This window comes from Podarcis erhardii (assembly GCF_964252035.2).
Source record: "Podarcis erhardii genome assembly, chromosome: 3".
Classification (NCBI taxonomy): Eukaryota; Metazoa; Chordata; class Lepidosauria; order Squamata; family Lacertidae; genus Podarcis; species Podarcis erhardii.
Genome location: NC_138507.1, coordinates 10,707,780 through 10,720,041, shown reverse-complemented (window position 1 = coordinate 10,720,041; position 12,262 = coordinate 10,707,780). Strand labels below are relative to the sequence as shown.

The 12,262-nt window shown below is 42.6% G+C and overlaps 1 protein-coding gene across 4 annotated transcripts in view; it reads left to right on the top strand.

The window, feature by feature from the left end:
* RANBP17 (RAN binding protein 17) overlaps window positions 1-12,262 on the top strand; it is a 189,429-nt gene that overhangs the window by 125,006 nt on the left and 52,161 nt on the right. For all 4 annotated transcript variants that reach the window (XM_081855480.1, XM_081855479.1, XM_081855478.1 and 1 more), the window contains exons 20-21: window positions 3,469-3,557; window positions 7,312-7,419. In XM_081855480.1, the coding sequence (XP_081711606.1) occupies window positions 3,469-3,557; window positions 7,312-7,419 (197 nt within the window). The remainder of the gene's footprint in view (window positions 1-3,468; window positions 3,558-7,311; window positions 7,420-12,262) is intronic.

The window sequence follows — 12,262 nt, the reverse complement described above, 5'->3', positions numbered from 1 at the left end:
GTGATCACATAAATGTTTGGGGCATCTGTTCAATTTGAGCATTTGTTTTTACCATTTGGAATAAGTAGGATCTTCTGGCTAGTGAGACTTGACCTCAGTGGAACTTCATGATTCTCCCCGCTTAGACTTACAGTGTATGGTGTGTTCTCCATGCTCGTTGTTTTAAACAATGAATGATGACCCAATGAAACACATAGTTCTCACATTCTTTTTCTTTCATATCGTATGTGATTGGTATTTTTCACACTTATTCATAACTTTTAATTTATTTAGCCCCTATTATTATTACAGAATATTTGTACAGAGTGTGTATATACAGAGGACTGAACCAGCCATTGAAAGGAGAGGTAGACTGGTTTCACCTTCTCTGAACTATCCCAGATTGACTTTGTTGCATGGATCTCAGTGTGAGTCATTAGGGACTAAACCAACCTCCAAAGGCGGTAGACTCTCCTTTTTAATGGAAGCTGGATGGTCGTCTGTCAGGGATTTGTTGGGTGTGATTCCTACATTGCAGGGAGTTGAACTAGATGACCCTCCCAGCTCTACAAAACTGTGATTTCTGTGATCTCTGCAGCCATACACTGTGTAGCTTTAGGTCAGGCTTCCTCAACCTCAGCCCTCCAGATGTTTTGAGACTACAATTCCCATCATCCCTGACCACTGGTCCTGCTAGCTAGGGATCATGGGAGTTGTAGGCCAAAAACATCTGGAGGCTTACAGTAGACTTTGCTACTGTAAGTTATATACATTTGCCATTGGAAATGATGAACATTTATAAGGGGAAGCAGGCTTCATCTGGAAATCATAAGTAAAAGAGCTAATAGAAGAAAAAGAATTCTGAGAAATGACATTGGTGCTTGGAATTATTCATACTGTCATACCGTTTGTATTGAATGACAGGCAGTACATCAACGTAGTCTTGGTCATAGAAAAGTTTCTGTGACAAGGTCCATTCTGAGGTCTCATTGTAAGTCTTGTCCAAGAAAGAGAATTGAAACATAACCAGGTCCTGTCCAAACCATATAATTGTAAAGTGCCCTTCCCCCCTCCTGACACGAGTGGGTTATATTCTCCCAAGTTGCCTATTCAGAATATTGGCTGTGTTACTTATGCTCAATGCATTTTGTCAGAAATGTAAAGAATTTTGGACTAATTAGGACAAGGGAGTGAGGGGACCTCATAGTGGTGTTGATAGAAACACAAGTAATACAAAATAGTCATGTGTTCAGTGGTATAGTGCTAAATTTTGAACTTCTGGATCCCCATAGCCAAACCTCAAAGGGAGGGAGAGAAAGAGAGAGAAATTGCTTTGAAGGCGTGGGTTCCCGACCCTGATGATCCATGAAGTTCACAGATGACCTGGGACCAGTCACTGTCTCAGCCTAGCCTGCCTCACAGGATATTGTTATGTGGACTCCAAGACTCTAGCAAATGTTATTATCACTTCTGAGCCCATCGCTGTGCTCATCCACATTCGCCCTCCCTACACTGTGTCCCTGGGCTCTCTGCTAAAAACAAACATGAAATATATTTGACAAAATAACCTGGATTTTCCTGTATAAATTATGCAGATTAAGCACATTTACACTTGTTTCTTTGCTTTGTGTTATTATTTTTACTTCTAATCATGGGGAAGGGCAGGTTTCCGCGTAGAGTATTGCAGATCCGGGCCCTCATTGCTGGATATCCTACCATTGCTGCCCACTAGGGTGGTTTGCTGGAAATCTATTTCCACAAGTAGAAAAAAGGCAAATATAAATCAAAGGCGAGGGATGCGGGTGGCGCTGTGGGTTAAACCACAGAGCCTAGGGCTTGCCGATCAGAAGGTCGGCAGTTTGAACCCCCATGACGGGGTGAGCTCCTGTTGCTTGGTCCCTGCTCCTGCCAACCTAGCATTTTGAAAACACGTCAAAGTGCAAGTAGATAAATAGGTACCAGTCCGGCAGGAAGGTAAAGGTTCAATTACCTGGTTCTGTTAGTGAAAACCAGCGTAAGGACTCCAACTACTGCAATCGAACTGTCTCCGTCATCCCCTCTGTGCCTCCTCCAAGTCTGCTGGGGGGGTCAGGAGAACCCCCAGAAAAGCACACAGCAGAAGGGGAGATTGTTCCCTTCAGCAATTGTTCCTTAGACCAATGTTCAGTTCCACTCAAGGTTCCCATGGATTACATCTTCCTATATTCCCTAAACAATGGTGCAAAAAAAGTCTGCATTGGTTCTGTGTGTACCCCAAATTCCTAGATGAATTGGGGAGATTCAGGGAAGGGTCCCACATTTCTGAGTAGAATCGCACCATTAACAAGGCATCTCAGGGACTCCCCAAGTTTCTGTGCTGCCCTACGGCGTTACCTGTCCAAAAATATAAAATAAAAATGCATGACTTTTGTAGTTGTTTTCTGTTAAAAGAAGATGAAATGGGGAACTTTGCTTCTTTTCATCCTTGTTAGTTTGGGTCCATACGTTTTCAGCGTGGGTGATACACGCTGGATAGAAGCTATGTTGCGAATTCAGTAGGGTGGCTGAATATAATTGATGCCTCAAATTAGCCCTGTCTTGCAGTAAACGTAATTCCAGCAAACTATATTTCTTATGATAAACCCATCTGATTAACCTTCAGACCAAAGAATTCCTATTCAGAGTCAGTCTGATTAACATTCTCATTTTAGAGCTAACTATATGCAGATGGCAATGTCAACCCCCATTTTTTGCGGAGTCTAAAAATGGCATAGCTTATTTATTTACCTAAAAGCACCACTTTCCTCTCCTAGAGGACAGCCATGTACACTTGAAGTCTACATGTGATTTTAGGAATTGTCTTTTAAACAATTTCAGCAGCTGCTGAATCTGTTTTATAAAGAGGATGCATGGGCCAATCTTTAAAAACAAACATTTTATACTAATAAATGTTTTCAATGAATTGCATGTTGATACACACACACACTCAATAATGAATATACTAAATAATAATTATGGAAATATATATTCATACCCCATGCTTAGCATCTATTCTTGTTTCAAACATAAAACTGAACAGCTAAATAAATTTTGCTCAGACTATTTCTGAGGGATAACCAAGTTAGAATAAGTGACATCAGTGCAAATCCCCATGCCCAGTTTAAAAAGAGAAAAACGAAAAATGAAAGGGGGAATATAATGGAAGTTACTTTCTGTTTAATGTGTCTTCTGGGCTTTAATTTATTATATGATCTCATATCTCATATTTCAAGCTGAATTCATTTTATTATTTCTATTGATAAGCTTATTGTTGTGCAAAAAGCACTTGATTAGTATTAATATTTAAGTTGGAGCCTTAGAAGCCCTAGGTTTTTTTAAAAGAAAAAAGAATAAAAGACGTTTACGCTAATGAATTAAAATCAGATATTGTGCTCATTATTGGCTGATCATGACTCCATCTGCTCTGTGCTAACGTGAAAATCAATTACTGTGTCTCTTTCCCACTGACAGCGTATGTTGATCGGACTGGCGAGAGATCTTCGAGGGATTGCCTTTGCTCTGAACACAAAGACCAGCTACACCATGCTGTTTGACTGGATGTATCCTTATTACACTATGACAATGCCGGCTCTGTGCACAGAGGGATAGCAGGTCCCTTGCATTAGTTTAATAGTGTGGCACAGTGGGGAAGAGGAAACAAAGCTAAATGAACTAATGCGTAATCAGCTAAAATTACAGTACAGTTGCAGTCATACCATTAACTGAGAGGGCAACATTTGGAGAGAGACCACAAAGAGGTCACTTTTGGCAGAGCGGGGGTTGTGCCACACTAATCCCTAATTATTCTCCTACTCTATTGTTAGCCTGCAATACTTAGATAAATTTAAAGCCCTTTAATTTACAGTGTGATGTACCTCTGCTATCGGGGCTCCTTTCTGATTTCTTTTTATTATCATCATAATCCACCCATTGAAGAAATTGTATTTAGTATATTTTAGTCATTACTGTGTAAGTAACTGTGAGATCTCTCCTGTGACATTATGCATGCTGTAGGATTTCCATTATTTGAGTCTTCTCTTACGCTAGAGAACCAAAATTACTTTTTCTGCAAATGTTGGATGCTCGCTTGTGGGTTTGAAAGGGGTAGGGTGAGCAAGTTGAGCAACTCGAATTCTTAGGGGATTTAAGGGTCTGAAGCCTACAAAGTCATGGGGCTTTCTGGACTTTTACAACCTGCCCAACTTAGGTAGTGGCACCTGCCCTGTGCAATGCCCTCCCATCAGATGTCAAGGAAATAAACAACTATCTGACTTTAAGAAGACATCCGAAGGCAGCCCTGTTTAGGGAAGTTTGTAATGTTTGATGCTTTTTAATATTTGGCTGGGAGCCGCCTAGAGTGGCCAGGGAAACCCAGCCAGATGGGTGGGGTAATAACAACAACAACAACAACAACAACAACAACAACAACAACAACAACAACAACAACAACAACAACAACAGCAACAACAACAATATATCATCATCCGGTGGATAGTATATAAAGTCAACTCAAACACTTTAGGGCTTTAGCAATTTTATGATGTTCCAGTTGCAGGTTTTCTTAAGTAATGTTTAAACTGGTTTTTGTGTTTCTCCTGTCTATAAAGTGGTTTTGGGTGTTTTTAGAAAGAAAGAAAAAGGACACCTCACTCTAAAAATAGGATTTTATAATTTTAATTTTTTGATTCCCTATATGTAAAAAAAATATATCCAAGCAGTATGCAGATTAAAACCTAGGAATATTAAAACTGTATAAAAATGATTCAGCAGCAAGTAGAATAAAAGGAAGAGAGCAAAAGATGAAGCAGCCATCATCAGTCATATGCATGCATTTTCTAGAGAGCCTAGCTTCCATTTCAGATGAACAACATTTTTAAAAGATTCAAAAGTGGTCTTAAAATTGCTAGTGGTGACCCCCTTAGATATCCTCTTCAGATTTGAGGAAACCACTCTGATTTTACTTCTGTCCACTAGATGGCAAAGATGAACAGAATTCATAACATCTTTGACTTGGTCTTTAACCTGGGAATTATTATGTTTTATATATTATAGCAGTTCTTGGGTAATGTTTAGAAGCGAATAGCCCAGCAAGCAGAATAGTAACATTATCCTGTAAAATAGGATTGTTTGTAGCAGGCTTGCTTATACTAATTGGGTTTCTGTAACAAATCAGGCTCCTTGGAAAAAGGCCAAAGGCTTTTCATAATTGTATTGACAAGAAAATGAATATGATAAATGGTGTTCATTCAGTTGAGAAAAGATTTATAGTTTTTCCCTCTGGGCAAAGGATGAAGAGCAAATATGTGCAATAATAGAAAAATCTGTTACAAAGTTGTTATTTGATCTCTCATAAGGCTTTATTAAAATATCTCCAAATATTTTAAAGACATTTCTGGTGGTAAGGTATATAGGCTGTTCTTGAAGTATTGCGAGGGAAGGTGCATGGAACTAAAAAGATCATGAATATGAAAGTCATTCATTTCTTTTAAAATATTGATATGTCAAACTGTCAGTGATTCAAGTGTTATATTTTGGAAGTTGGTTTTCCTTGTATATTCAGCAATACAGCATATTAGGTGTGCAGGGTACTTTTGAATATACAGGAACAATATTTTCTAAGACCATGTGCCCTTAATCATAAAATCAGAATGCATTCTCATTAACATAGTTTTCAGTAGTCATGTGGTTCTAGCACTTACTTATCTCAAGAAACTACATACTTTGATCATGTTATATGACCTATTTTGTGATAATGCTGAAGAAATAGGTACTATAACATGATCAAAGTGTGTAGTTTATTGAGATAAGTAAATATTAGAACCACATGACTATTGAAAACTGTTAATGAGACTGCATTCTGATTTTGATCATTTGAATGAGTTTGTGTTAGACACTGCTTTGAGAAGTGTAGCATATCTTTTAATGTAAATTTGATTCTAGTGTACATTTGATTGGTTATATATTGATGTCTGCAGATCAAAATTTAGTGGAGGAGGAGAAATTCAAGTCTTATCAATTTGTCCATGATTATCCATTTGTCCTTAGACTTCAATTTCCCCCTCTTCCACAAAATGCTTGCCTGCAACCTCTGGCCAGAATTTGGGAGATGAGATTTTTGTCCATAGGCACGTTATGAAGCACAGTACATCTCTCCAGACCATGTAGACCCTACTTCTGAAAATCCAACTTCCAAGGGTTCAAATCCATAGGTTTTGGCTTCTGGAGGCAATCTTTTGCTCCCTCACTTGGTAGGTTTTGCCAGCTCAGCTAAGCTGAAGCTGCCCAAAGGAGCAATCTTTTTAGAATAACAGCCACAACAGGTGCCACTCTGACCAATGGGCATCCCATTGCCAGAAGCCTTCGTCTCTGAGCCTCCAGTGCACCCGGGCCTATCACATTTGGCTTCCAAGTTGACAGGTTACTACATTCACATCATGACCAACAGTGTTGCCACAAAAGGCTACATCACCAGACAGGGAGCCTGTGCTCAAAATCCCAGAAGAAGGAGAAACAAGTAGACTGGCTCAGCTGCCAAAGTCAGGACCCTCCCTTAAACAGGAGATAATTGCAGCAATCTAATATCTACTGAATGTTCAGAAACTCCATTAAAATTTATTTATTTTGGCCAAGAACACAGAACTTCCAAGTTATCAACGAAGGAAAGCAGATATAAAAAAAAGCTGAATGAACTGTCTATGAAGTTCCTTCTGCCACTGTACTAGGCATCCATGAAATCAAGGATGCCAAAAGCCATTCTTCCTTTGGGTTTCCATCACCTAAACTTTATCTCCAAATACCTCCCGCTAGAGCTCCTCAGTTTTGATTGAACCAGCTAGCCATATCAGGATATTTGCAGAGTTTTTATAACGGATGTTATCAGAGCATTTTGCTCTGATGGCTTTCCATTTAAGACTAGGAGCATTGATATATTGATTGATATCCTTGTTTTTCTTCCTTTGTAGCTACATCGGGGGTTTTTATTAGTGTTGTCTGTTCTTAAACTATTCCTCTAACTTTAGCATGGTTGATTCTTTCATTAAATTTGCCTCTGCTGCTCTTGGGCTGCCAGAGTTGGACCCGTCAGCAAGATCTTTGATTCTCTAGTGATTGATATGACTACAAAACAAAATCTTCAGTTAGTGCACATTAAGATTGTCTTTTGAAGCAATTTGGCTTGGTTTCAGAGATAATTTATAGCAGCTAAAGAACAGACCTCAAACCTTAGTCATGTTTTTAAAAGTAAGTTTTGAAATGAAGCTGTGTGTGATGAGCATCTTTTATTAAGAATTTTATCTTTAACTTACATTACGAAAGATACCCATCATATCTCCCTATTCTTCAAAGAGCTATTGAGCTGTGGTATCGTGAACCAGCATGTACTACTCCTATTTTGAAGCTCATGGCTGAGATGATGCAAAACAGGTAGAATTAATCATGGGCTTGCTCAACTGTCCTGATAGTTCCCTTTAGAGATTGTAATACGTTTTCAGACTTGGAATATACAACTACCATTGCCATGCTTTGGAACTCCTTCAAAACAAATTTTATTTTGCATTTGTGGAAATCACATCTAAGATTCCTCTGGGGTCTTTCTTCAAAATGATATTGATGTTGAAAGGTCACACCTTACGGCCATGTTCACACAAACAATTGCAGTCCTTGAAGTTCTTGTGCAATGTTGTTGTTGTTTAGTCGTTTAGTCATGTCCGACTCTTCGTGACCCCATGGACCAGAGCACGCCAGGCACTCCTGTCTTCCACTGCCTCCTGCAGTTTGGTCAAACTCATGCTGGTAGCTTCGAGAACACTGTCCAACCATCTCGTCCTCTGTCGTCCCCTTCTCCTTGTGCCCTCCATCTTTCCCAACATCAGGGTCTTTTCCAGGGAGTCTTCTCTTCTCATGAGGTGGCCAAAGTATTGGAGCCTCAGCTTCAGGACCCATCCTTCCAGTCAGCACTCAGGGCTGATTTCCTTCAGAATGGATAGGTTTGATCTTCTTGCAGTCCATGGGATTTGCAAGAGTCTCCTCCAGCACAATACAGTCTTGTGAATATTTTGCTCAGTGGTGAATCCCATTAAGTTCAATGGGACCTACTCAGACTGCGTCCTGTGCACACTGACTTGAGAATCAGCCTCATTGAACACAGTGGGACTTGCTTTTGAATAAATATGCATAGGATTGCTCTGCAACAGGGGTCAGCAAGGCTTAAGCAGCCTGGACTGCTTCACTCCCCCGGAGATCTCTCTGTGCACCATTCATGCGCAGAGCAGGCACATGCGTGTGTGCGCACATACGCAGACGCTAATTTTGGTGCGGAGGAGGCACCTGCAGCTTTCTATTGGCTGCAGGAGCTTCCTGCAGCTGATAGGAAGCCCCGCCAGCACCGCAGAAGTGAGTCCCCCGAGACTTCCGGGTTAGCGCCATCGTTTAATGGTGGATTCCCTCCGAGCTCCGGAGGGAATCGGCTCCGCAGGATCGGGTCTTGCCCGCGGCGGCGACGCGGGGACCCTCAAAAATCACAGGCGCGGATGCCTGTGAACCTGGTGACTCAGCGGGCACCATTTGCGCCCCCCCAAACCGCGAAGGAGCCTTTTTAAAGGCTTCTGAACGGAGACGGGGTGCGGCGCGGTGCTGTGCTTTGAGTCCACTGCTCCTTCTGCGGAGCGAAGCCGCAAGCCATTGACGGAGAGCGCTGACTTTTTCCTTGGATCAATTGGACTTAAAACTAAAAACCCGTGAGTAACATGGAATTTGGAATTTAAAGGAAAAATTTACTTTGAATCAGGAACGAGCGGGGAAGGGTTAAAAAGGAAGTCCGCCCCCCCCCCCATGTAGATAATTTTAAAGCAAAGAACTTATTACCTAAGGTCTAGAGGATCTTCTTTTTTTATTAAATGATTTCAACCCTCATGGTTTGACACTGTAAGAAATTTTACCGGAGGATATAAGACTAAAGTGTGGGAGCTCAAGTTTTCACCCTCCTGGACCCGGGAGTGTCCCGCGAGAGAGCCTGCTGATAAAGCACTGAGGACTTTGACAGCTGTCAAATTGGCTGTCAGAGGGAAAAAGAGAACTTTGTTTCTGCTGGTTATTTTTGTTATAAATTTGTTGCGAACAAGGAAGAATTGATACAAATAAATTGGCTTTTGGACTGGAGCTGAAAAATACTAACAAACTAAAATCCCCCTAGAGGGGGTTTTGGACATTACAACAATGGCTGGAGAAGGGAAAATCCAGACTGAACTGGAAAGAACATTTGTTCTCTTGGGAAAATTACAAGGGGAAATTCGTGTTTTGGCTACAAGTGTCACAACTCTGGCCTCAACAGTAAACAATGCTGGTGGAGCTGATAAGGATTTGAAGCAGGAAGCTCATATATTTGAACATTTAGGCAAACTTGAATGTTATGAGAATATGGAAGAGGAGATATGTGCTGTTTCTGGAGCCAAGGAAGGTGGAGTTGTAACTTCCCAGATGTTAAAGGAAAGCTGTTATGAGAGCTGCAATTGGTGGCCTGACATGAAGGCAACAAAGGAGAATGACAATCTGATGTGGAAAGCCTGGCCTGAATTGGTGAGCCTGAAACTAAGAGATCCCCTTTTGCGGAGATCTGAGGACCGAAGGATTACAAACTTGATCTTGGGGATATTTGGACTTGATAGGAGTATGTTGGGGTACCCTAGAGGTTTTAAGTATGGAGGGCTGGCTGGGAAGAATATGGACCCTGTTGGGCCAAAGCCTTGTCGAAATGTGGGGTTTAACATTAAGGACTATCAAAAAGGCCGGCAGAGAGGGGTTGAAAGAGATTTAAAAGCCTCGGACGTGAGATCGCCAGGCTAGACAAGATATTGAACTGATGAACATTTTTTGGGGACTGAAACCGGGAAAGGGGTGGGTGGGGTCTGGGAATCCAAAGAGTATATAACTATAACCTGCTTTATTTTTACTATGCTCTGTTATTTGTTTGGAATTGGGGAAAGCCATGGAAGGGATATTTTGGTCGACTTTAGGAAAAGTGTAAAGAGCAATGTTGTTTAAGTATTTGATGTCTAATTTTGAATATAAGGATTTGTTGAATTAAAAATTTAAATTGGAATACAAGAAGGGGAGGTGAGAGGAGGTCTGAGAAACAAGTTAATGGAAATAAGCATTTGAAATTGTATCTGTTTTAATTTTGTGTATTTTGTGTTTTTTGTATTTTTGCTGTTTTTTCTTTTTTTAAAAAAACTATTTTTTGGAAAATTCAATAAATATATTAAAAAAAAAAAAACAGAAGTGAGTCCCCGAGCCGCGCTGTGCCGGTTTAGTGCATTGCACGGGGACTTGCCGAGCGGGCAGCAGGGTTCGGGGGTGGCTCGGGGGATGGTTAAACGACTCCTGCAGGCCATATCCAGCCCCCGGGCCTTAGGTTGCCGACCTCTGCTCTACAAGTTGATCATTGTCAGGACTGCTGACAAATAGGTAGAAAGGGTAGGATTTAAGGGCCAGCAGGGCCCCCAGACACTTAGCTTTCATTTTTCAGAAAGAGTAAGTCAGTTGGACATTTGAGTAGAAAACTCAGAGCAGCTCTAAAGCTTTTGCACTCAGCAAGCAGCACTATTGCTAAGTACAGTGGTGCCCCACAAGACGAATGCCTCGCAAGACGAAAAACCCGCTAGACGAAAGGGTTTTCCGTTTTTCGAGGCGCTTCGCAAGACGAATTTCCCTATGGGCTTGCTTCGCAAGACGAAAACGTCTTGCGAGTCTTGCGATTTTTTTCGCTTTTTTCTCCCTTTTTCTAAGCCACTAAGCCGCTAATAGCCGCTAAGCCGCTAATAGCACTAATCCGCTAAGCCACTAATAGGGTTGCTTCGCAAGACGAAAAAACCGCTAGATGAAGAGACTCGCGGAACGGATTTTTTTCGTCTCGCGAGGCACCACTGTACGCTTAATTCTAAGCAACCAGAGGAAGGGATGTTGACACCCCCCCACCTGAGACTTAGAAGGGGCCCCTTCCATTATGGGGAGGGGACCACCTCAAGCAGGATGATGGAGGAGGATACTGGGGAATGTTTCTTAAAGCACTTAATTTATGTCCACATCATTTCACTCCCCAAGTGATGTGCCACTTGTACAGAAAAAATCATTGATGCTTGGCTCATGCAACCACTTCTAGTTTGTTTGTCATCTCTGGGCTGCTGTTTATTAATATACTGTAAACATCATTACCCTGGCCTTTGACAGTTGAGATGTGTGTGTTTTTAGGACCCACCCAATTCCTATGGCTATGAACTGTTTTTAACTGTTATTAACACTTAATTTTTGGGACGCGGGTGGCGCTGTGAGTAAAACCTCAGCGCCTAGGACTTGCCGATCGCATGGTCAGCGGTTCGAATCCCTGCGGCGGGGTGCGCTCCCGTCGTTCGGTCCCAGTGCCTGCCAACCTAGCAGTTCGAAAGCACCTCCAAGTGCAAGTAGATAAATAGGGACCGCTTAACAGCGGGAAGGTAAACGACGTTCCATGTGCTGCGCTGGCTCACCAGATGCAGCTTGTCACGCTGGCCACGTGACCCGGAAGTGTCTGCGGACAGCGCTGGCACCTGGCCTATAGAGTGAGATGAGCGCACAACCCTAGAGTCTGGCAAGACTGGCCCGAACGGGCAGGGGTACCTTTACCTTTACCTTTACCTTAACACTTAATTTTTAAGTGTTGTGACCTGCCCTGGGACCTGTTGGTAAAGGGTATGTAATGGAATAATGATTATGATGATACAAAAATATAAAATACAAAATGAATCATCAAATACAACCAAATAATAATTACCGTATTTTTCGCCCTATAGGACGCACTTTTTCCCCTCCAAAAATGAAGGGGAAATGTGTGTGCGTCCTATGGGGCGAATGCAGGCTTTCGCTGAAGCCTGGAGAGCGAGAGGCGTCGGTGCACACCGACGCCTCTCGCTCTCCAGGCTCCAGGAAGCTATCCGCAAGCCTTGCGTGCCGGGGGAACTCCCCCCGGATGCGCAAGGCTTGCGGGCGGCAGCCTGCAGCACGGAGCAAGGGGCGCCCTTTGGAGGACGCCCCGTGCTTCGTGCAGGTGTCCACAAGCCTTGCGCGCCTGGGGGAACTCCCCCCGGCGCACAGGGCTTGCGGGCGGCAGCCGGCAGCGCGGAGCACAGGGCGCCCTTGGGAGGACAGACATCCGCAGCGTGGGGAGCCCTGCAGGAGTTCCCCGCAGGGCTCCCCACGCTGCGGATAGCAGCCTGCTGCCCGGCGGGTGGAGCGC